Source organism: Cololabis saira, chromosome 21 (genome assembly GCF_033807715.1).
Source record: "Cololabis saira isolate AMF1-May2022 chromosome 21, fColSai1.1, whole genome shotgun sequence".
Taxonomy (NCBI): domain Eukaryota; kingdom Metazoa; phylum Chordata; class Actinopteri; order Beloniformes; family Belonidae; genus Cololabis; species Cololabis saira.
Window position 1 is genome coordinate 19,712,267 of NC_084607.1, and position 25,270 is coordinate 19,737,536.

The 25,270-nt window shown below is 37.4% G+C and overlaps 1 protein-coding gene across 7 annotated transcripts in view; it reads left to right on the plus strand.

The window, feature by feature from the left end:
* The window catches only part of sun1b (Sad1 and UNC84 domain containing 1b), a 33,192-nt gene continuing 7,922 nt past the window's right edge, over positions 1-25,270 (plus strand). Inside the window, exons 1-12 of one of the 7 annotated variants that reach the window (XM_061712739.1) lie at positions 5,246-5,513; positions 8,999-9,096; positions 17,758-17,946; positions 19,985-20,238; positions 21,241-21,486; positions 21,615-21,749; positions 22,166-22,294; positions 23,172-23,255; positions 23,995-24,105; positions 24,227-24,346; positions 24,442-24,535; positions 25,198-25,256. In XM_061712739.1, coding sequence (XP_061568723.1) covers positions 9,014-9,096; positions 17,758-17,946; positions 19,985-20,238; positions 21,241-21,486; positions 21,615-21,749; positions 22,166-22,294; positions 23,172-23,255; positions 23,995-24,105; positions 24,227-24,346; positions 24,442-24,535; positions 25,198-25,256 — 1,504 coding nt within the window. In that variant the 5' untranslated portion in view covers positions 5,246-5,513; positions 8,999-9,013. Of the gene's footprint in view, positions 120-5,245; positions 5,514-8,032; positions 8,584-8,998; positions 9,097-17,757; positions 17,947-19,984; positions 20,239-21,240; positions 21,487-21,614; positions 21,750-22,165; positions 22,295-23,171; positions 23,256-23,994; positions 24,106-24,226; positions 24,347-24,441; positions 24,536-25,197; positions 25,257-25,270 lie in introns of those variants that run through there. The other 6 variants (XM_061712738.1, XM_061712742.1, XM_061712740.1 and 3 more) reach the window with 6 other exon arrangements.

The following is a 25,270-nucleotide window of genomic DNA, read 5'->3' on the forward strand; positions in this document are numbered from 1 at the left end:
AGTATGAAGGATAAGACTAGCGTTGGAGCAAGGTCCTCTTTTCAAGTAACTGTACAATTGTTTGTGAAACAACAAGCGCAATAAAATACCTCCCCACACTCCGCAGACACCGTCAATATGTGAGTAGTCTCACTCCTGTTTAATAGTGTGCATGTAAAATGGTGTCACGCGTCCTTTTGAGCGGTGACGAGAAGCTCAAGCTAACTTGTAATATCAACTTTTTTCTTGGTCTTTTTAGTTTTGTTGTGTAGTTCAGTATATCGTATGGATGTGTTGTAGCTCACTTTGTTTCGGGTATACAGACGTTAAAACTAGTTTTTTTGGGGGTTTCTTCGAATAATTCTCTGCAAAATGCCTCTCCCTTTCTTCTTGTAAATTAAAAGATGTTTAACCTTCTATCTGGAGTTAAAAGTTCTCACAGCTAAACATACATGATCTGTTTTTAGCGCTGTTTCATTTCAATGCAGTACTTAATTCAGTAATTATTAACGTGAGTGTGCATGATGTGTCCTTGGTTTAAGGTTGGTCGATAACTGGCTTGGTCAAAAAAAGTGGGGGTTAAATAATTTAAAAAAAAAATCTCGGTTAAAAAAGGGTGTCGACAGTGCAGTTGTTAAATCTTTGACGGAAACTCATATTGTCTTTTTGAGTCCAAAGGTTTCATTGAGTTTGGATTCACAGTGTGGGTGACGGTTTAAAGCCTGTCCAGCAGGGGGCGCCCTTGCCCACTCATGGTGCATTCAGGCTCAATAATAACTGACACTGACACCTCCACTCAACACTTCAGAGGGATCATACACAGAGCAGAGGACAAAGTCACAGTTGCAAATACTGTTACTTTTTTGCAGAAACTAGTTTTTCCAGCGGTGAAAGGTGATGTCACAATATGAACATGCCTCTGTGATAAACACACCTGTTTTCATTGTGTAGGTCGGATGATTCCGTTACAACACTTTTCAAATGATAGAAAACTGAAATTGACTAGTCATTATAGCATACAAATGTAGTGCTAATGTGATGTGAATAAATAATGCAGCATACATTGCATATTTAGTTGCTTTTGAGCTCAGGTTTTGGCTGTTTTGATGTAAATACACTGTGTTTAGGCTACTTGATGCACTTGCAAATTGGTTCTTTCTACTTTAGTCGGTCATATTTTTTTTATTAAGAGTAGTGTGTTTTATCTTGTAGAGATTGTCAAACCTTGTGAGACAGATTTGTGACTTTGTGGGGATCCTATTCTTCTCACAAAGACACTTCTCTATTTCTGTGAAGTACTTGCTTGAAATGTTCTTTCAAGGATATTTGTTACCGTACAGGCCAAATTAAGATGTTAATGAGATTCTTATAAGAGATTGTTTTGAGCTGGATCTGTCTACAAATGAGAATGTTTGGTATATCAGTGTAGTTGGTTGGTTATTATAAAGTTGCAATAACTAGATGTGCAATAATCACATGTGCAATATCCATGCAATACCTGTCTACCTCACACTCATTCTACCTGCTTTTTTGCACTGTTTTTCTTTCCTTTGCACTATTTTTTATCTTATATTTTTTATTTTTATCTCCACTAGAATGTATATACTGTCCATATTTTGTAATTATATATATCTTTTACTTTTTTACCTTTTTACCCCCTTCCTTGCGTGTGTGTGTGTGTGTGTGTGTGTGTGTGTGTGTGTGTGTGTGTGTGTGTGTGTGTGTGTGTGTGTGTTAAGTGTACTGCTGCTAACACGTGAGTTTCCCCATTGAGGGAGTAATAAAGGACTATCTTATCTTATCTTATTTTTTTTCTTTCTTCTTTATTCTACATGTATTGGGAATATTTTTTCTCATTAGTTATGGTCATGTGACTTGTTATCTTTTTGCCAGAAATGAAGCATTGTGTATAGAAAAAAAGTTTTTTTCTTTCAAACCAAAAAGTGTATTCAGTCAGCTTCCTCTACAAAGTGAGTGATCTAAAAGGTTTGTATTTAACCCTCTGAACACCTGTCTCTGGGGTAGCAGGTGTATACTGCCGCTCCCTCAATAACAGTTAGGCTTCAGCACTCCCCTGTGACTCTTAATAGGATGGAGTACAGTAAAGGGATAGATGGTTATGTATTTTTGCTCTTTGTTGAACATCCATTGGTCTCTGTAACTAAATGGTAATTGGTTTATAATAAGCACAAAAGCAAACAGAGTCTGATTATTCTTGGTCCAAGTGGCATATCTTCAAAGTATGAAACAGAAATGCATGTCTGTGTATGTTGTTTCCTCGGTAGAATTTTTTTTTGATTAGTGTTGAAATTGGCCATTGTGTAGAAACAGCATTGGATTAACTTTTTTGCAGTATTTTGTAATAGTTTATTGGCTGCTTTCAAAGCTTAACTATAACAATGTAATTCTAATATTGCAAATGTCCACATACCAACTTTTCTTTTCACTCTAGTCAAAGAATTAGAAGAGTCAACGGTGTGTTCTAGGATGTAAAGCTATTTTAAAGCCCTGTATTACATTATTTTTGTGGCAGACGCAAATGAGATGCATTAAGGTTCCCTCCAGGCTTCAACAGTTAAATGTGAGTCCTGTCTAGGGTTGCCAACCATCCCTTGAAAAATGGAATCGTCCCGTATTTATAAACTAAAGTACGCGTCCCGTATTGAGCTGAAAAGGGACACACTTTGTCCCGTATTACTGTGAGAGTCAAAAAATAGTCATAAAATGCCAATGGAAAATGGCATTTAGCTGTTGAGTTCATAAGTTTTTTTTTTTCTTCAGTTTTACTACAACTGTAGCCTATAGTCATGGCCTCTGAGGCACAAATATGTTTACACGTTTTCTACAGACTTTCTATTTGCACTTTTGTTATTGCACTAAAAATGTGCACTATTACAGAATGGATGTTCTGCTTTCTTTCTATTGTTTGTATATTAATTTATACAATTTGAAGGACAGGTTTCTGTTTAAGAAAGATACTTATTTTATTCAGTTAATTTTGTTATTTTGTATTAAAGTGAATTGCTGGATAATAATTTGTTTTCCATGTGTGCATGGCATTCAAGAATATGCATGTAATTCAATTCAGGTTCGAGTAAAATAGTAAAAAAAAAATCGTTTCACTCACAAAAAAAGGGGCTAAAAAAATTCAACAAGCCAGGAAGGGTGAAGGTTGCTACGACGGAGTATTAGGGCCAAACTAAGACAAAACATTTTTGGAAATTACGAAAATAAAGTCATAATATAATGAGAATAAAGTCGTAAAATTACGAGAATAAAGCCATAATATTGCGAGAATAAAGTCGTAATAGAATAAAGTCGTAATATTATGAGAATAAAGTCGTAATATTATGAGAATAAAGTCGTAATATTATGAGAATAAAGTCGCAATATTACGAGAATAAAGTCGTAATAGAATAAAGTCGTAACATTACGAGAATAAAGTCGTAACATTACGAGAATAAAGTCGTAACATTACGAGAATAAAGTCGTAATATTACGAGAATAAAGTCGTAATATTATGAGAATAAAGTCGTAATATTATGAGAATAAAGTCGCAATATTACGAGAATAAAGTCGTAATAGAATAAAGTCGTAACATTACGAGAATAAAGTCGTAAAATTATGAGAATAAAGCCGTAAAATTAAGAGAATAAAGTCGTAAAATTAAGAGAATAAAGTCGTAATATTACGAGAATTAAGTCGTAAAGTTACGAGAATTAAGTCGTAATATTACGAGAATAAAGTCGTAATATTACGAGAATGAAGTCGTAAAATTACGAGAATAAAGTCGTAATATTACGAGAATAAAGTCGTAATTTATGAGAACTCTGAGCAGTCTTCTCCCTGTGTTAAAATGAGGAATATTGAGCATCTTGTGAAGTTATATTTTGGTATCGGTTTCACAAATAAGGAAATACTTCACCTTTTGGCACATCAGCATGGAATTATTATCAGTATAAGGACTTTAAAGCGATTGTGCAAACAACTGTGTCTATTTCGAAGAAGGAACTACGGAAGAGTATTGGGCCAGGCAGGAGAAAAATACAAGTTGAAATGCTGAGGAAAAAAAGCGAAATTTTGACTTTATTCACGACATTACGACTTTTTTCTCGAAGTGCACAATAAAAAAAATCTTCCACTCTCAAATTTTTTTTCTCTTGCATGGCCCTAATACTCTTCCGTAGGAAGAGCAGTCTTCTACGACGGAGTATTAGGGCCAAACTAAGACAAAAAAAAAAAATTGAAATTACGAGAATAAAGTCATAATATAATGATAATAAAGTCGTAAATTTACCAGAATAAAGTCGTAATGTTGCGAGAATAAAGTCGTAATAGAATAAAGTCGTAATATTACGAGAATAAAGTCGTAACATTACGAGAATAAAGTCGTAATATTATCGAGAATAAAGTCGTAATATTACGAGAATAAAGTCGTAATTTATGCTAATAAAGTCGTAATATTATGAAAATAAAGTGGTAATTTATGAGAATTCTAACAGGAAGAGCAGTCTTCTCCCTGTGTTAAAATTAGGAATATTGAGCAGCATCTTGTGAAGTTATATATATATAATATATTTAATATTACGACTTTATTCTCGTAATATTAAGACTTTATTCTCAAAATATTACGACTTTATTCTCGTAATATTATGACTTTATTCTCATAATTTTACGACTTTATTCTCATCATATTACAACTTTATTCTCGTAATATTATGACTTTATTCTCTTAATATTATGACTTTATTCTCGTAATATTAAGACTTTATTCTCAAAATATTACGACTTTATTCTCGTAATATTATGACTTTATTCTCGTAATTTTTTTGTCTTAGTTTGGCCCTAATACTCCGTCGTAGTCTTCTCCCTGTGTTAAAATGAGGAATATTGAGCATCTTGTGAATTTATATTTATATATTTATAATATATTTAATATTACGACTTTATTCTCAAAATATTACGACTTTATTCTCGTAATATTAACACTTTATTCTCGTAATTTTACGACTTTATTTTCATATTATTATGACTTTATTCTCGTAATTTCCATTGTTTTTGTCTCAGTTTGTAGGCTGCCGATGAGGTTTCCCTTATTTATTTCCCAGGGAGTTGTCCCCCTAGTCGTGTACTAAGCACTAAGCGGCAGCAGCGCCACACTGATCCCTGCAGCGCCGCTTCCCTCCAACAGATTCAAACTGAGCGCGCTGGCCGCCAGCAGCGGCCCGGGAGTGGGAGGATCAGCTCCGGAGAGATCCTTCTGGCTTTGTTACGCTTAGGAAGCCATTTTGGAAATCTTCCTGTTGTGCAGTAGCAGTAACAGTTACGAGCTGCTTGCAAACTTTCTGATATTTCCACTGGACAAAACATATAACCGTCGGGTGTGCGGATCTGCATTATAATAATTTAAGGGGATCGGAGCGGCGGGATGCTGGCACAGCTTTGCGCTTCCTACGTGCCGGACATGCGCGCATCTGCTTCTTTGGGACTACGTTTCTAAAGAATAACAACATTCATGGGTTCAAACCACGCGGGCAAGTTGACATGCTACTACGAGTGACATCTTAATGTTGCCGCATTTTTGTTGCTGTTAATGTGTATTTTGCATTTTACGTGGATTTAGTTTGTCCTTGCTGTTCTCCTCTACCAAACAACTGTTTTGACAGCCGACGCAATCCCGGGCCTTATTTTATTAATAGGTTTTTGTTTTTTTGCTAAACTGCTAGATTATCAGTTATTAAATATATAATACGTTTATAGTTTTTGGAGAAACATGATTGAGGCGTTTTGAATGAACGTTTCTGATGCCGTATTGATTCGGTGCGTCGATCATGTCAGCGCTGTGTGATTGACGTCTTCGTCTAAATGCGTGTAACTAAATTTAGCAGCGCAACGTGAGAACGTGACTGGACTGCATGTTATTCAGCCGGACAGTCTGCGTTTCTAAACCAGAGTAACCCCATGCTTGCTGGTTGTAAGACGGCGTCAGTCTGGACCAGTGTTTTGACAGTAGCTGGCCCAGTCTCAGCTAGGACTCAGCTGTTTGCCGGGTTGTCGCAGGTGGTTTGCGTAAAGCCTGAATTATGGTCCCGCGTTAAATCTACGCAGAGACTACGCCGTGGGGTACGGCGTAGGATACGCGGCGACGCGCGCCGTACGGTGCGCGTCGCCGCGTGCCCTTCGGCGTTGGTGTAACGCGGAACCATAAATCACCCTAAAGGAGGCAGCAAAACAAACGTGTGATGTGATGCGGTTGTGAGGTAAACTACGGCACTAGTCGTTGTGCTCAGGGGCGAAAATCCCGTTTCATAGTTGGGGGGGACAATAAACAGTAACATTTTAGAGAATACATCCAGGGGGGGACAAGGAATAAAAGTTTTAGCCTTCCTTTAATACAGCATTTTGACATTTTCAACTCTATCTCGCAAACAGGCAGAAGACCTTTCTTAGAGTAATACAAAACAATGGTATTAGGTGGAAGGTGGCAATAATACAGCACATCTGACATAATACACTGCAAAAACCCAAAATCTTAACAAGAATATTTGTCTTATTTCTAGTTAAAATGTCTCATTTTTAGTTAAAAAACTTAGTTTAAAAGACTCATCACTGGAAAACATCACTTTTCACCTGTTTCAAGTAGATTTTCACTTAAAATAAGTAGAAAAATCTGCCAGTGGAACAAGATTGTTTTGCTTATAAGATAAATCTTGTTCCACTGGCAGATTTTTCTACTTATTTCAAGTGAAAATTTACTTGAAACAGGTGAAAATTGTCAAATAACAAGTTATTTTTCTGGTGATGACTTGTTTTAAGTGTAATGGGATTTTACTGTTTATTATTATTTTTTTTTATTTCGGTTTCGGCCACAAATTTTCATTTTGGTGCATCACTACTAAATACTACTGCATTGTTCCAAAATTATTAATTCTGTCTCAAATTATTCTAGGGGGGGACAGCTTTACTAATGGGGGGGACTTGTCCCCCCTGTCCCCCCCGGGATTTTCGCCCCTGGTTGTGCTGCATGGTATTTGCAATGATTACTGTTTTTTTGTTGTTGTTCAGCCTGTCTCTTTGGTAAGTGAGCTCAAAGTTATAGTCCAGTTATTGCTCTGCAGGAAGTTTTGGTGTTTATTGTGAAAGCCCACATCCTATTCTTGCATTGAGATTCATTGCACCCAGCTGACACGTGGGAGAAAAATAATAATCCTGACTGATTTTAAGTAGTTCCCTTGGCTTTTAGGTATTTGTTTCCTTTTATCCCTCTTTTCGGCTTGGAGACTTGGATGAGGATTTGATCAGAGATTATGTGTTGAGAATTTAGTGGAGGATTTTGCCAAAAGTCATTAATTTAAAGTTTTTTTCTGGTTCTTATTCTCTTTTTTGTCCTTCTGCTTGATTGAATTGCTGAGAAAGTTTTGACAGCAGTCTCCCTTTTGATGATATTGTTGGTCACATGCATGTGGTGGTATGTCCGTACATGCCTGATCTGGCCAGCCATAAGAATCAGAAACTATTATATTGACTATGTCATATGGACTAAGGCTTAAACCTTTTTCTGTAAACTGGAAAGAATTACCCTCGGTCTGCTTGTCCTTACATGGCGCTTGAAGTGCAGTCTAATAAAACAAACAAACAAAAAAAAAGTTAGTGAAAAGATACATATTACTCTGAGACTGCCAACGCCTTAACATTTCTCATTTAATTAGCTGTTTTGATTTGCAGAGTACTGACATCACAGAGCATTAACAGATTGGATTTATTCAACTTTGTCAGTTCATGCTGTATAAGCTGTACCTTGCAAGTGGTCCTGCAAAGCTGTAACACCACTTTATAAAGAAGCACAGAGGTCAAGATACATGGGTGAAAAGAGCCCTTTTGTACTGTATCAATGTAATGTAAAGTGTATCACAGATATTCCATTAAGACTTAAAAAAAGTGCTCTAACTTTTCCTTTTAAGCTTTTAACTGTATATTCAATGGCTTAAGTGTTTAGTTTTTGATTATATTGACTTTTTTTTAGCGTTTGCAATGATATAAAAAGGTGTATAAAATACTAGAAACCTGTGCCAATACTACTCCTGCAGCTACATCTTTCAAAATTATTTATTTATTTATTATTTATTTTTATTTTATTTGTCCCATAGGGAGATTTACTCCTTCATTTTAGGGGGATTATAATAAAAGTAATTCATTGGATAACAGCCATATGAGTACATAAGGTTTTATTGAGCAAGGTGGGAAGTTGCTAACTGGGAGTGTTTTGTGGTAACATGACATTTTCAAAGCATGTTCATAAAAAGCAGGTTTCACTCCCAAGAAGCTTCGCCCTCAGGCCGTTCCCTCCCATTGCTTTAGAGTCCGCCCCGCCCACCCCTCTGCTGTTTTACTGGCTTTCATAATGCCAAGCTCAATCAAGCAGTCACTGTAGGGAAAGCTGTCCTGGTGGGTAGTCTGCTTAATACAAATAGAAAGAAGAACGTCACTGTGCTGTCTCCACCAGCCTCTTCTCTCAGCTGAAGCCTGTTTTCTGACAAGAGGAGAAGAGACCCATCATTCATCAAAGCTTTGCCTCCGTCAGCCAGAGCCATCATGCAGGAAGAGGTTGGCCAACTCTATCTCACAGTAGCATTGTTGTCTTTCCGAGGAAGTGGAATGTCCAGTAACTCTCATTAGCGTCTGCCTGCAGTGGGCTTTCTGAGATTGTTGTATAGTGTAGGACTAACTGGAGCTTGTGTTTTTCTGGAGTCCTGCCCGGTGAATGGTGCAGGAATTGATTAGAGAAGAGGCAGGGAATTTCTTAGTGCTGTATTGTTTTTAATATCGGTACGGAGTCTGCAATGTGTTCTTAAAAAGCATTTAAATGTGGCAGAATTTGAGCTCACTTGCAGAACCTGCAAGAGACAGACTGAACAATGCCATTATATGAATGCATGTAGAAGTTCCTGCTTGTTATTCTTCTCCTGAAATGTCAGCTGTGACTAAAGGAGTCCTCTTTCTTGCATCCTAACTCTTTCAGTCTAAACAAAGAAGAATGACCATGGATTTTTCTCAGCTACACACATATACTCCTCCACAGTGTGCTCCAGAGAACACCGGTTATACTTACTCTCTCAGGTGAGACCTTAGTGCTCCGCTGCAGGACACTGGCTACAATATCAAACATCCAGGTCATTGTATTTTAGTGATGCAATGTTTATCATGTCTGATTCCTGGCAATGCACAGAATGAATTAAGCATGGAGCAAAGGTGTTTTTGAGACACTGCTGCTGCATTTCAAGCTATTTTAAGACTCTGCACTAGCAAAGTCCACCAGTTTCCACCCGGTTCTTCATATTATGTTTGCCTTTGTCTGGGGGTTCCTTTGAAATCAGAGTGAGATCAGTCCTGATCCTAATGTTAAATATTTTTATGTTGCTGTATTATGTTTGCTGTTATTTATCCATGACTCATTTTTGAGTTGATTTTTCTTTTTGTTTTGTGTGTATAGAAATAACTTTTCATTGTACAGCTTATTTCTTTCCGCTCATCTTAAGTTTAATCATTGACTTTGCTTTTAAACAGAAAATGTAGTGCAGTTTTTTTATGTTTTTTTTTTTTAACTCTGTAAATATCTTGGGGTTTTGATGAGTCAGCCTCATGAGTCAGTTGGTATGCTCTATTGGGAACTGGGAAGCCTTGCGCAGGGTAAAAATACAGCTCATATCATAGTTTTGGCTTTACAGACCCTGTATTTTCTTTTCCTTTTTACAATTTATAAGCATAAAATACAGCCAAGGCTTGGATTTAGTTTTGAATATGCACACTGTCCTTGCAGCTCTAGTATCTCCCATTATACTTTTCATTTAGTCTTTCTTGCTCTGCATCTCAGTATGTGCTCTAGGCGCGGTCATCACCCCTCCAGTAATGTTTCTGCATGTGGAGGAATGCTGTTGTACCCAGAGCTGTCATCTTTGATGTCAACCGCTTTCAGGCGAGGGGAAGGTATTTGGGGGTTTGTCAGGAAAGGAATTATTACCTTGTGCACTGAAGAGTGATTGCAGATACCTCCCATCTCTTAAGGGAAAGTATGAAGATGTCTTGTAAAAAGTCGAGTTTCAACAAAAACCTAATTAGTTTTTACTGTTGTGTTGTAGAGAAGTGCAGTCACCAGGATTTTCTTTCCCACTAAAGAGAGGAACATTGAACTAAACTTTCTAAATAATTATTTCTCAATATGGGATCATTGTAGCTTTTTCCTATTTTTGAAATCCTGTTTTTATGAGTTTGCTGCAGTTAGTTTTTAATAAGTGGGAGGACCTTGCTGCAAAGTGAAAATAAACCTTTTGGGTGTGTTTGCGTTTAGCTCTAGAATAAAAGGTGTGAAAAGCTGCAGCTGCTGCTTTAACGAAATATAAAAGGCAACCTAGCGTTCTCATGTTTTGAGGTCACTTTTATAGCACCCAGGGTCCATTCTTGCAAATGGAGAGCCAGTCTTGTTCACAAATCATATGAGTCATCCTGTACACTCAGGCAAAGTAAGATAAATGTACAAAAGGTTGTTTGACACACCTGGAATCTGTTTGGTAGACTGAGAGGCTGGAACAAGCTAATTGTAATCGCGTTCCTGTGAATGCAGTCAGCTAAAAAGCTATTAATGAACCACACCGCCACAACCGTGGCCCTGATCCCAGGATTAGCCTAATAGTGTATGCTTCTTTACTAGTTAGTTAAGTGATCTTTGGTTTTTATTTGTGTGTTGACTGAAACTGAGAAGCTGATAATTATCTGCTTTGCTGAGAAAACAAACAATGCTTGAATATAATGTAGATCAGCTAAACTAAATGTAGTTACATCTCCTTTCATTAGTTTAAATTCCAAGAGACAGCTTAGTTGTATGTTGGAGCTGCTCGATCAAAGCTGCAGTTGAAAGTATTCAGGCTGTGGATGTTAGTGAAGAGGGTTTGCATGGCCTACAATAAGAGTGCAGAGAGACGGGGTCAGGTGACAGAAACGGTTGGTCCATCTGTTGTCAAAACTCAAAAAGCCAGTGACAAGTTTAGTAGCACTGAATATTGAAAGAGGAAGAGGCCCTTGCAGCATTTTCAGTTTCTGTCAGGGAAAAAACCCTTCAATAAGGACCCCCAACCATATATTAATTTAATTGTAATTTAAAAAAAATGCAGTACAGTAAACACTTGTGTAATTAAACATTAACTTGATTACTTTAACAGATTATCACTTTCTTTGACCTGCAAAGGGGATTACCTTGCAGAATAAATTCATTTGGAAGATGATAATTTGTCCCACAGAGCCTTTTGTGATCTCCTTATACATTGTAAAATTAGTCTTGAATTTAATATAGCACTGCTTTGTTAAAGTATTATGGTTTTAAATAAAAGAAGGAAAAAATAAATAAATTTGTATATGTTCTATGAGGATGTAGTTACACCACTTCCAGAAAAATTAACTAACTACACCCATTTACCACTGAAAGCATGTGTGTGTGTTGACTCACAGAGAGCCTTCATATTTCATGATGGTGGAAGTGGGTCAGTGGGGCTTCTGGTTTGTATCTTTGTTGTTCTGTCTATGTTTGTTTGTTTTTTAATTACCCAATGAGTGATAGTTAAACTGTGAACTGTGTGTTAATCTGCAGTCTTGATTTAACTATATAATACTAAATATAACGGTTAATGGGTGGTACCTATAAATTAAGTTAATTATAAGAAAACTGAATGACCAAAATGTAGACAAGACAGGCAGTTTTTTATTTTTTTTTATTTCAGGCAATTTCAAAATATATGAAAGGTAAATATCTTTCTTGAAGACTGGGTTCAGGGTTGCAGCCAAACTGGGGCTGAACTGAATAAACAGAGTGCCAGCTGGACAGCTGTTGTTCACTCTGATGTCACAGTTGTTTTCACATGTGCTCTGAGCATGTGTCAGTACATGCACCACTGGTCAAGTGAATGACAACAGCTGTATGATGAAGAGTTGGCCTTTGTCTTATTTGTGTGTGTGCTAACTTCAAGAATAAATGCACTTTTGTAGCTTTAAAAGCTGTTATTCACGACTTCGATAGAGAATTTTAAACTCTTGTCTTTCAAGCAGCAATGCTCATTTCTGATACGTTGGCTGTAAGCTTGTGTCCTTTTGTGTTTTTTATGCTTCTGTTGTGGAAGTGTCCAGCCTCATGTCCCCCTACTGATCTGTCTTTCTGAAGCCAGGATCCTGTTTAGAGCGGTTTCCATGAAAACCAAAGCAACATGTAACGGCCGACTGTAGTGTGTTAGCGTGACTGAAGGACACAGCAGATAGAGCCAGGCTCTATCTGTGGGCAGTCAAATGAGGCTGAGAGGACTTGTCCTAATATCAGAGAGCCAAATCCTTCCCGACCGCACTAGCTGGATGGAAATCTGAGGACTCTGCATGGTCCAAATTCACTGTTCCTGGCCTTTGGTAAATATAGGCCTCAGTACTTTAGAGGAAAGTGCAATCTTCTATCCGTAACAGTGTAGGGAACCAGGGATGAACTTGGTGATTTTGCTCTTATGCAGATTATCCGATGACTGATCATTTCAGATGCAAGATGGATCCATTATGTTGCAGCGCTTAGGCCAAATTACAACATCTCAACTTTCTGAAATGTTTTGCTTTGGCACGGATGTGACTTGTGAAAGCTACAGCTTGTGAAATTCCTGCATAATACATTCTGTGCTGAGAGAAGATGCCTCAAAAAGGATTAAAAGCTAAATTACTGTCTTCAAGCTATATACTTTTGTAAGAGTTGTTGGATGTGAATGTTTCTTTGAACATGTTAGAACTTAATCTCTCTTTTCACTGTCTGGGACAAATCCTTAACCCTATGGGTTACTAAAATTTGTACACCGGTAATTACTTGAGTGTGTGTGGAGCAGAAGGCATTCTGGCACGTTTTTTCCTCAAGGTTCTGCTAATCACTCCTGTGGTTTTGGGGCAGAGATTTACAACCCACATGGTTCCCATAATCTCAGATATGTGTGTGTGTGTGTCACGGTAGCCAAAGTCTGCAAGGCAGGTGTGTTACTAACTGAGCTGATTGCTGTAGAGTGAGCGGATCCCCTTGACCCTTTATAGGAATATTCAGAGGCCTGTAGATGATGGGTGTATGGATGGTAAATGTTTTTCGTTGTTGTTGATTCCTCTGTTCAATATCGTTGACATTTTTTCAGTTTTAAGTGTCATATAAAGAAGGAAATGTAAAAGGTATTGATGGTTAATTATTTTTACAATTTAATTTTCCATCCCTACTAAAATAACCCTTGATTATAAAAACGGAGCCTGGTCAGCTGGTCAATATGGACAAAAATTCCCATTCCAATTTTTTTTTTAGGTAAAAATACTGATTTCACATTTCAAATCAATATTTTAAATACATTTGGTTAAAATGGTAAATTCTTACTTGTTGCCAGTCCCAGACACATACATACACAAGCACTTTTCTTTAAAGGCTTTAACCTTCTACACAGTATGTATTAACACAGAGATATAACGGTAACTTTAAGATAATAGAAAATAACTTAATTTAGAATACAATGACTTAAAGCATAATTTAACTTTTTCACCTGTCCAGAGGTCTGGACAGGTGCAGAGATGGGTCAAAGTTAAGTAGATAATATTAGATAAAACTCAACTGTACTCTTTCTGTGGATTAGAAGACAAGAAGAGAGCAACAAACAGCTCTTTTTAAGAAAGGAGAAAACAAAATAACATTAAGTGCATATTGATAACTAGGGCTGCAGCTATCGAATATTTTAGTAATCGAGTATTCTACTGAAAATTCCATCGATTAATCGAGTAATCGGATAAAACATATTTTTGTTACCGTAGTTAAAGAGCAATTATAAATATACATAAGATGTTAGATGTTAATTGACATCACTAAGACTAAATTATATAATACAGTAGGTTCATGGCTGTGCATTTAAAAACCCTGAACTTACACCAGTTGACCAAATTCACTTCCTTCACTCAAAAAACTAAGGATCTTACCAGACGTTTTCTTATTCCTAAAAATGCCATTAAACCTGATAACACACATAACTTAAAAGGTTAGGTGTTTTTCCCACGTGTTTCAATTGAACTTTCATTTAATTTTAAGTTCTAGTTAAGTTTTAAGTTAAAGTATAAGATTTTGAGTTTTGGCAGTGTTCAAAATAAAATCATGAGACCTGCTGTATTGGAGCACATTAGGCACCAGTGCTGCTTGTTTTATCCATGAATGACTACAGAGATAAAATGAAATGAAAACTACCCAGTTAGCTTTATTACGTTTTTATTTTTCTGACATTTTCTGCCTTTTCTCTTAGTTAAAACTGTAGCGGGAACAGATGTTTAGAGGAACCTATGTATGTACCGGGTTAGAGGGGGAACATATAGGAGAATGGACCAGAAGAATATAGCGTGGATTGAAAATAAAAGTTAAGCACTGAGCTACATGTGTCTCCCATCTGGGCCATTCTTCTTTCTTTACGTGCGCGGCGTCAGCGCGCTGTACCGCATCAAATATAGTCAGGGCGAAACACCCTGCTTTGAGCTGGCAAAATTAAACAATTTTTCGAGGCAGAGAAAATTCCTCGATCATTTTTTGTAATCGAATTACTCGAATTATTCGAGGAATCATTTCAGCCCTATTGATAACACAAAAATCCCCTTCACCACTCTTGGGAGGATGTTCATTCAGTGGTTTTGTTTTGTGGCAGAGCAGCCATTTAAATACATGACACACAACTTTATTTAATGGCCGAGCATCCTGGGTTTCTAAAATGTATATATTTCTTTAAATAATTTGTTTTAATTTGTGACACTTTTTTCAGCCCAGGCCCAGGGAAAACATTGATATGTTTTACAAAGTTTGCCTGTTAGATAAAATAGTTTTGCATTGTTTTTGTTAATGTTTTTTCCCTCTTGACGAGCCAAGCTGAATGAACATTCTTGTGGTGATTTCCATTTATTTGTCAGGGCCTCAAACCCCTGTAAGTTGGGCTTTCAGTCTAGTTGAATAGCCCTCTAACCTCTGTGGCACTGCACAAGATCATTAACTTGGCTCCTTCAATCCATGCTTTAGTGTTATGTAAGAAGAGATTCCAGGAAGCTGAACATCAGTGTGAAAGTGTATTTTTCCGCTATACTCTGTGCTCCTCTTCATCAGTGCCTTTTTCACTTGCTCTTGAATAGGCTCTGTGTCCATTTCTATTTATATCACTGATGTGGGTCGTGAGAATCGCCTGGGACAGTGTTGACACACAGATCAATTCAGAATTCAGGCTAAGTGAAAGGTTTTGTAAACTAATGAAATATTTTTACAGTATTTGATGAGATGAGCTAAGCCTCGGGCTAATTTTTGTTTATTATGTACAACCTGTTTATTTCTCCTGAGTTACCAAGTAATGAAAAAGTCGTAACCGGCAGGCTACATAGAGGTAATGAAGGTTTCATTTTGACACACCCTTTCCTGCCCTTCAACATTGCTTCCACACCCAGCTGCTTGGTGACATTTCCAAAGAATCTTGAATCATCTTGACTTGGTTTTGGGTGTCTTTTTTTTTTTTTTTTTCTTCAAATCACCCAAAAATGGATCTTTGAAAACGGTGCTTTAAGCCTAGGTGGTAACCTGGAGTCATGCATCAGATATAATTTTTTACTGTAGACCAAATTGTTTGAATTAAATGATTTAATTAAATTATTTTAAGCCCATTTCACCCTCTGGGATCCATATATGTCAAAACTTGAAAATACATTTGCAAATGGAAACTTTACTCTCCCCAAGAGCTCTGTTTCAATATTTGAATTTCAAATTTCATTAGGATGAGAAGCAACATTGATGTTGTGTAAAATTGAATGTTCTGTTGTCATCTGGTCTGTTTGTGTTCACGTGTGCCCAGGTCTTTCTCGTTTTTCTATGCCTCTCCCACATTTCTCAAACCATAAAATGTTCTCATACTTTGCTTCTTTAACTTTGTCTATAATTAACAATGGGGGAAGTACTGAATCAAAATTGCACCAGGAATCCGTTAAGGAGCATATTTAGAGTAAAAGAAATGCATTTAATTCATTTCACATACATTACAGATAGATTGAATCATGAAAATTGTAAAAAGGTAAACAATCCCTTCATGTTGGCCTGTTAATACCACTCTTTTACAAATTTGAAGTGACAGCTCTAAGTGTTTATAAGGGGACACGAGTGTTATTGAGAAGTAAGAAGATGTGTGTCTGGTGGTAACATCAGTGGTAACGGTATGCTCCGTTGCTTTTGCACATGCACTACCAGTGAAAGTTTGAACAATCTACTATACTTTAAAATGGAGTGTGTCCAGGGTTTTAATTCCTACTGTATACATGTAGGTATGTCATCAAAGCCAACTGGACTTATTTTTCTTTGTTGTTGAAGACATTTGGACTTCTATCGAGAGGGCTTTTTAGGAAAACCTCTGTCTTTAAGAAGCAATATGAAGAAGTCCGGTTGGCTTTGATTCAAGTACATTTATGGATACCTGTGAACCTGAAAGATAGCTCAGATCGTTTTTATTAGTTATATAGTTATGTCAGTAACTAGTACATTTACTTATGCTACTAGTTCTTGGCCAATACTTAGCAGTAGAAAGCCGTTTCAGACCAAAACAATGGGAAAGGTACTGCCCCAGTTGTGTTTTCAGAGAGGAGGCAGTTGACTGAGCAGGCAGGAGGCAGACTGAGGATGAAAGCACATAATTGGCTCTGATGGGAGCTGTGTAATCCTCAGGTTTTAGAGCCAGAGGGGAGGAACCTACTCACTGCATGCACTTGCACAAATGCATGAACATAATGCTTCGTTGGTTTGGCTACTTTGTCCTGGGACCAGAGCATCCATGCAAGACTTTGCCATCACTGTCGAACACCTCTGACTAGTGCTGTGTGTCTATGGCATAAACCTGATAGCTCTTGTGTAAACACTAAAGCTTGCGCTTTCTCATCTGTGTAACAGGAAGTGCATTCCCTGTCCACTGGTGACGGGTTACTTTAGTTCTCAACTTGCACAAAAGACCTAGGCAGACTGTTGACGTTACCTGTGTTATATATTCGATACGAATTAATAATAAACAAAATAAAAAAACAGCATTTCAATTTCAAATTGAAATGCTGGTGAAATATCTCGGTGAAATATGTAACTGTTTTACTCTTGAAGTAGAAGTTTGAATGTCAGTTAGGTGGGTGTGGCCCTGTGAGTCAGTAAAACATGAGGAAGAAAATGTATGGTGTGTTTTCAATTATCAATGGTTTTGGATTGTACTGAGCAGATTTTTGTCCCTCTCGGCTCTGCTTGTATATGTAAAGATGTTTATTCCCAAATCTTGTCCAGTTTTATTTTTAGAGACGCTGTATGCCTGCTCTTTTGTCATATTTTATCTTCCCCTCGTGAGTGACTCATTTCCCGCCAGGAACACTGCCCATTGCAGAGAACAAGTGTGACTCAGCTTTACAAATGAACTGTTTGTTTTTGTTGTTTGTGTTTTTGAGGCACAAAACTCATCCAAAGTGCTAGGAGATATTCATCAGCATGTATCTGCGGCATAAACTCAAAAGGTGTTTGATATTAACCTCCTACGACGTGGCGTACACATATGTGGACATGACATGTTTTCTTCACATTTAACGTCTTAACGGGGGCCCAATGCTCTTCCACTTGAGTAATCAGTCACTGTACTTTATTTTCTCACAAAATGTCTAAACTTCATTCTCTTTCCATTCTTCCTTCATTTCTCCCTTGTGTCCCAGTTCCAGCTACTCCACTGCAGCATTAGAGTTTGAGATAGAGCACAAGATTGATCCTGTCTACGAGTCACCCAGGATGTCTCGAAGGAGTCTGCGTCTACAGGGCAGTGCCAGTCACTATGGCAACGACAACCTAGCGGATTACTCCCAGAACCACAGCAGCAGCTTCACCAGCACTAAGAGAGAAACGAGGTGAGTTTAGCCATGAAAGCCATTCTCTCTGACTCTGAAAAGGTGTCTTACCAAAGAGTACCGACTTTCACCGTTCCCACAACTCTGTTATTCATGTCCAGTGGTTGCCACTGTGCTGACGAGTTTAATCAAAGCTTCACGTCAAAGCTCCGCAAGTATAAGCTCATGACTTTGTTACATATATTCTTGTAATGTTAAATCTTTACACAGTCAACTAAAATGCATAAAAAAGCATTAACACTGGAAGTTCATTTGTCAAGCTAGTAGTTGTCACTACTATTTTTTATTTAACAAAAATATATGTAAATATTTGTCAATACACTACCCTTTTATCTTTTTTTTTCCTCCACCTCAGTCGTTTCATACCATTTTTATATTATAAAGCCTGTAATTGATGGACAGCTGTCTAACAAAACAATGTTTTTGCTTGCAGCATGGGGGACCATACTTTTGGCATGCTATGTGTTACACATCATGCCCTCCTCATTGTGTATGAGCTATCTGAATCATGTAACTTAAACTTTATCTTTAACACACTAATATTCATCAGATTACTTCCTGTGATCTTCAGTTGTTATCCAAGTTTCTTCTTCAAAGGCATCTGGTGACTGTTACACACCAGCATTCCTGATAAATTAATACATTTTTAAGTAATACAATTTAATACAATTTAAAACAATTTTAAATTATCTTATTATTTGTGCTCTCTGCACACGGACTTCATTTGTCAAAATTCTCTTCCTTGGGTACTTTATAAAGGAAATCTTTTTGATGTGTGTAGAAAGAACACTGACAGGATCACTTGATAATTCAGGTAAACATTGTGAAGCCATACTGTATGTGGGTGCCTGAAACCTGTATTAGGCCATATTTACCTGGTTCTGAAAGTGAAGAGCCACAAAGTCAGGGGATCGTCACACACTATTATCAGCTTGGTGAACCCATAGACTGTATAATTGTGAACCCTGCATTTGTCTTTTTTGGTTGGCTTTGCCTAATGAGTGAAATGCAGCATAGGGTCACTATTTTGTTGTGGTGGCGAATAGTGGCAGTTGGAGTTTCAATCTTCAAAATAAAGTTCATACAGGTTTGGAAATACCATTTCCATGCATGAAAGAAAAAAAAGCGATGTGCCGAAGTGGCATGAAATGTGGCCTAGGTGGCCAACTTGCATTTATCAATTTAAACCCTGAATATTCATTCAGTATTGATCTATGAATCCAGGCTATGTCCGTTATCTGTAGACAAATAATTCTGAATATCCTCTTACTTTTTCGAACAATTATTATTTGATTTAATTTATATAGACTCTGCATCTCACTCATAAACAAACTGTATTAAATGAGGGAAAGACTTTTGTATACTGGATTTCTTCAGTCTGAATATCTGAATTGTCTCCTAAATTGATTGTAATATGACTTGTTTGAATTAATTTGATTTACTTTAAATTATATATCATGTGATTTGACAAATGTTCCAACTGTAGTGTGCACGTGCTCCAACTCAATCTTGTGAAGCCCCAGAACAAATGTGATTTTTTATTTTTTTTATTTTTGTAAATAATTTCTTAAAAAGATGTAACGGCCAATACTCAGATTGACGTCACCTTTAAAATGCTGTTCCTATCCTGTCCTTAAGATGTTAAATGCGCTTGTATTGTAAAAGATTTGAGGTCAACTTGTCTTGTTTGAGTTTAATATTAAGGCAGAATCCAACATATTAACTTGCTACGGTTTACTGTAATATTATTGGACCCATACCCAGCTAGAAATAATGTGTAGTTTTTGATTTGTGATTCAGTAGACCACAATGAATCATAGTTAAACTTACAGTAACTTTAACTATTACTTCAAATATCTAAAGTGCTCTGAACTAAAGGTGGATTTAATATCCACAGGGGTTAATACTCCTCACATCGTCACATACTCTTGTGCACTGGAGCTGTGAAGTAGCTTTGATGGGACTTATGTTTTCAATATGCCTTTCTAATACTTGTGTACACAACCAAACTATTCATCTCCTATCTTTGCTGTTCCAGGACGTTACGCAGCAGAAAGCAGCAGTCCACTTCCAGCTCCCTGTCTTTATCCCTGAGCCAAGTCGCAACACCAAGAAAAACTCTGGCTTTCTCAGCTGCAAGTACACCGATTGACAACAGCAGCACATTTCACGACAGCAACACAACGTCCGATGTGTCTCAGTTCTCTTCCGCTCATGACCAGTCCCAACTGAGACAACGTACAGTCACCATGACAACCAACACTACGACGACTGCTGTGGATGGGCACTGGGGTCAGTTGAAAAACAGCCAGCACCAAATATTTGACATGTAGACATTTGATTTCTTCTCCTGTATACAGGATCTTATCTGTGGCTGAAAGAGTTGATTTTAGAGGGCATTTGAACATGAGTTTGTAGTGAATTTAATAAGAGAGACTTGAGTTTCAGTTATTCCCCAAATCTCGATCACTATGCAAATTGCACCGAATTCTTGCTCTCTGAGTTATTGAACTTATTGAAGCAACATTTATAGTTGAGTTTCAAATCCAGGTCATGTGTTCGTTTCTCTGAAGTCTTTCATCAACTGTGGAGTAATAAGAAACTGAAATGAAATGAAACTGTTGATCAGCATGGTAAATTTTCAGCATCACTTTACTAAAATAATACTCATTTGAGAAGGAACTTGTCATTATACCTTTTTTTTTTTTTAAGGATAAAAGAAGAAAGCAAAACAAAAAATAATGCTGGATCGAATTTAGCAGAAATATAATTTATGCAGTTTGGTATGATTCTTATTCTAGCGCATTTTAGAGTAGAATGTAAAACGTTGTAGTCTTTAAGAAGGTGTTTTATCTAGTTACACTACTGAAAAAGATTTTTAAACCTATGAAGTTCCTTAAAGTAACACTAATAGCACATACTATATTTAAAATTAGCTGTGCTGGTTTATATTACTGCAGAATTAATAATAATTGAGTAGTATAGTTTTACGGTCACTTCATACTTTTGCAGTTATTTTATTATATTATTATTTTTCCAATAAGGCAGATATCCTCTTTAGAATAGAGTTGACATTTACGTGTTTAGTTTTTTTAAACCTTTTTCCAAAGTGAAAGATCTCGATCCTTATTTTGCCATTGTATGTATTAATTGATACTATGTTATTCTGAAACTATTCCTCCGAGGCTAAGGAACTGCATACTTGATCAATGATTATCAAGGTTTCTCTGTTAATAATTGATTAATTAAATTTGTTTTTGTGAATAAATGTGTGCTTGTGCTGTCCTCCCTTAGGGCAGTGCTCCGGCCACAGTTCATCAGGTGTAAATGGCGATGCCAGCACATCAAAGTCACATGCCTCACTCGCTAATGGATACATCTGCAACGACTGCTCGTTACACTCTCAGAAGATGGATTCTGGTATCATACGGTCATCTTCATTATCTCAAGCCACAGAACTGTCCACAGACGCCCTCAATTCCTCATCTTCGTCATTCACCGGCATATACACCAGAGACAGGAGTCGGAGAAACAAGACAGGTGAGAAATAGTCAAGTTTGTGTAAAATGTAGGTTTTTGCCCAGCTAAATGTTAAAAGTTGAGCTTGAAGGTCAGAGGCCTGTGTACCTGTTAATAAGAATCTAATCGTCAGTGGTCTCTCTCCTCAGGTGTCCTGATGTCAATGTCTAACACGTGCATGCGCTACAGTAAACAAGCCCTGGCCCCCATAGTGTCCTTAGTCACTGTTGTCTTCAGCAGTGTGATGCAGCTGGGTTCAGGGGCCAAGAGTCCAAAAAGAAAAGGTACACAATCAGAAGACTCTCTTTGTTCAACCTCTATATGTCATTACCTCTTCTTTTACTTTTGATTTTCTTTGTACATAATCTAGGAGTGATATTCTCAGTGGTCTTTTGAAGGGAAACTGACTCCAGGAGCCTTCAGAAATGTTGTTGCTAATCTGAAACCTCATTTCCTCCTTGATTTTCATCATACCTGCCTCTTCCTTGTCACTGTGTGTCAAATCTAATGTTTTCCTGATTTATCACTTCCCACAGCTTCCTCTTTTTCTCCTTTCATAACAGGTTTAGGTAATTTCTCCATTATCAGCGTACTTCCTCCTCATCTTTCTGTTACTAATATCTGTTTGTAACTTTTTGTGTTTCAATAACCAAGTGTACATTTTGACTAACACTGAATGTATGGACCACTGTGCCACCAGGTATCCTTGTATCGTTTTGGGACTCATTGAGACAAGCGGCTTCATCCAGTTTTTCCACATTGTGGCTGTTTAAGCAGACGACTTTGCACAGGATGATGGGCCACAGGGATAATGGCTATGAAGGACAAGGTATTTAATGTTTATTTCCCCCTTTGCACAGAGGGAAATGGGTAAAGACCACAGCTCTGGACACCTGCTGCTGCTCTTCTGTTAATGAACTCTGTTGTTTTGTTGAATGAGAAATATTCTTCACATGAAAGATGCAGACTTGTGCTGTTTGCAAATAGAAACTTTGTGAAAGTGCTTTGAAGGGTGTTAGTCATGTTTCCCTTTTCCTACTCAGTCCACTCAGCTTTCCTTCTCATTGAGTTTTCTCTATTTCTGAGGGAGGAAGTTTACCAAAAGCAAAATTGAAAGGTCAAACCATCATCTTGTGACTTCAGACACACACCATTATACAAGTTTGATTTAATGATTTTGTTAAATTAGGTTGTGAGAGCATATTTGCCCATAAATGACTCCCTGACTCTAACATCTCAATTATTTCGCATTTTTTTCAAGGTCCTCAAATTTCCAGACAGTAAATTAAAAGTTACGCCAATCAATTAACATTAGTTTAGAATTTGAAAAGTCACATGTTCAGCTCCATCCTGTGACCCTCTAGTAATTTGAATTTATCGTTCAGTTTTCTTTCTGGTATACTGCTAAACCAAGCAGGTTCTTTCCACAGCTGCAGAAGTGTATCTTCTCTGATGCAGGAGTTTCACTATTCCTTTTTCTTTTTAGATTATTATTCTTGGATCCAGTAGGTGCTACAATGCATTCTCTTCACTGCTTTAACACATCTCTTTTCTCATTTTCTTCATGAAGACTCAGATTTCCTCTGCTGTCCCAATGGTGGCATGTGCATTTTCTTATCTTCATCAACCTGACCTTTTTTATATTTAGTAGTGTTCTCATGCAGTGCTGTTGTTATGCAAATGAACCTTTCGTTTCTGTGTTGCAGCTCACTCAAGTTTCTGTGGGAGCATGAATGTGAAGGATCTGGCGACTGAAGATGCATCACATCTTAATCTCAATGGTTCCCTGTGTAAGCACCCTGAAACCACAACACATGCTCTCCTTTTTCTAAATACAATTTATTTTATTTGTAATGATGATTGGCAGAGTCAATGACATGCATGACCCGTGTCAGAGAGGTTGTGTGAACCGCTTTATCTAGTCGGCAGCCTGTTGACCGTTATGACCTGGAGATGCTTCTTTCAGTGAAGTGTGCACCCCCAAACCTTCTAGTTCAACACTCTAGAAAGTTTGTTTTCAGCCCTGTTTTATAAATTGTATATCGGAAATTAAACAAAAGTTACAGAAGAGGTCTGATTGTCGATCTTTTAAATGAAGTACAATGGAAAAATGAATGAAATAAAATCAGCTTAAAAGAAAACTAAATTGACAATCACACACAATGCATACATTTGGCCTGGTGAGTAAAGTGCCCCCCACCACCCCCTCCCCACTGGTGAAATCAAGTTGTGCAGAAGTGGTGCTACATTTAAATCATGAAATATTTGGGTAAAGAGAGTGAACTAAAATTATATAATTTAAGGCGTTGGTGACAGGTGGGAAGGTTTTTTTTTTTTTTTACTATTTTTTTCTGTTTTCATTAAGTTTTGCCTTTTTTATTTCAACATTTAATACCTCCTTTTGATTTTTATGCTTTGATTTGGAGAATTAATTTTATCATAACATTATGCATTGCTTTAATCACTCACTTCTTTTTTTTTCCCCCTTCATTTTGCCTGCTTCCTGATTCATCATTTTGACTTACATAGGTGATGACTGCAAAGGGAAGCAGTACTCTGAGACACACACCGTCCTCATCACACACTCATCCAGGTCACAACGCCTGGTGGGGGCACTGTGGACCATCCTAGCTTATGCAGGTTAACTATATCACTACTTTAAAGTTTAGGTTTGTGTATGGATAACTCGGCCAGCAGAGGCTGTGACTGCATGTGATAAACATTTATTTGTAAATTTTACCTTGTCACCTTGATTTTTCAGGTCACTGCCTACTGCAGCCGGGTTATTGTGTGGTGAGAGCGGGCAAAGCGTTGGCTTCAGGTGTTAGCACAGTAGCACAGAGGCTGGTCTCATTCCTCTGGTGGCTTCTGGGAGCTCCAGGTGAGCAACAATTCTTTCTGACCTACTTAAAAACCATCATGTGTGATTTATTTTTTTATTGTCTTTATACATCTATATTTCCTTTGTTGTTCCAGTGAAAGCAGGCAAAGGGCTCTTGTGGTTTCTTGCAAGAGGATGGTATATGCTGGTGTCTCTTATGTCTCTTCTCAATGTCTTCTTCTTGACACAGTAAGAGCCCTCACCTTTTTAACTTCAAATCCTTGCAGTATCTAGAGGAATACATTTGGTATTTAAATGGCTAAATTATCATCAAGTACAAGAAAACAGTTGTGAAGTTGTAAAGCTTGTGGCTTTTACAGACAATTATCTCATGACCCTCATGGAGTTTTGCAGAGTTTCAGGTCCTTGTTCTGTTATCCAGTTATTGTTTTGTTTCAATTGTACTGATAGCGTTGCTTTCAGCCACTTTGACTGCAATTTATTGGCCCATCAGATTAGTTCAGTATAAATCATTCAGTTCACTTCAATTCACCTTAATCTGTTTCACACCAATTCACAACAAAAGTAATCACAAATCACTTACCATACAAGCCAAATCCAATCCCATAATTGATTTAATCCAACACCCTGAATATTGTTCAGGGCACCTGAGCCAGCCCTAACATTAAGCTTTATCAAGAAAGAACAGTCTTAGAGGTAGAGACGGTGTCTGCATCACAAAAGCTGTTAAATGACAATTCATTTTATTCAGGAGCTGATTGGGGCCGTATGAATGTTAGTCACACTTTGTAAGCGGGTTAGCTATGTTTACTGCCAGTTTCCAAAAATAATAACCATATGGTCCTGCCAGCTGTGTGATTATTTAACTGATGAGCGTTTCTGTGTTTCAGATGCCTTCCCAAACTTTTGAAGCTTCTCTTGCTCCTCTTGCCCCTTTTACTCCTCCTGGGTGAGTTTATAAGA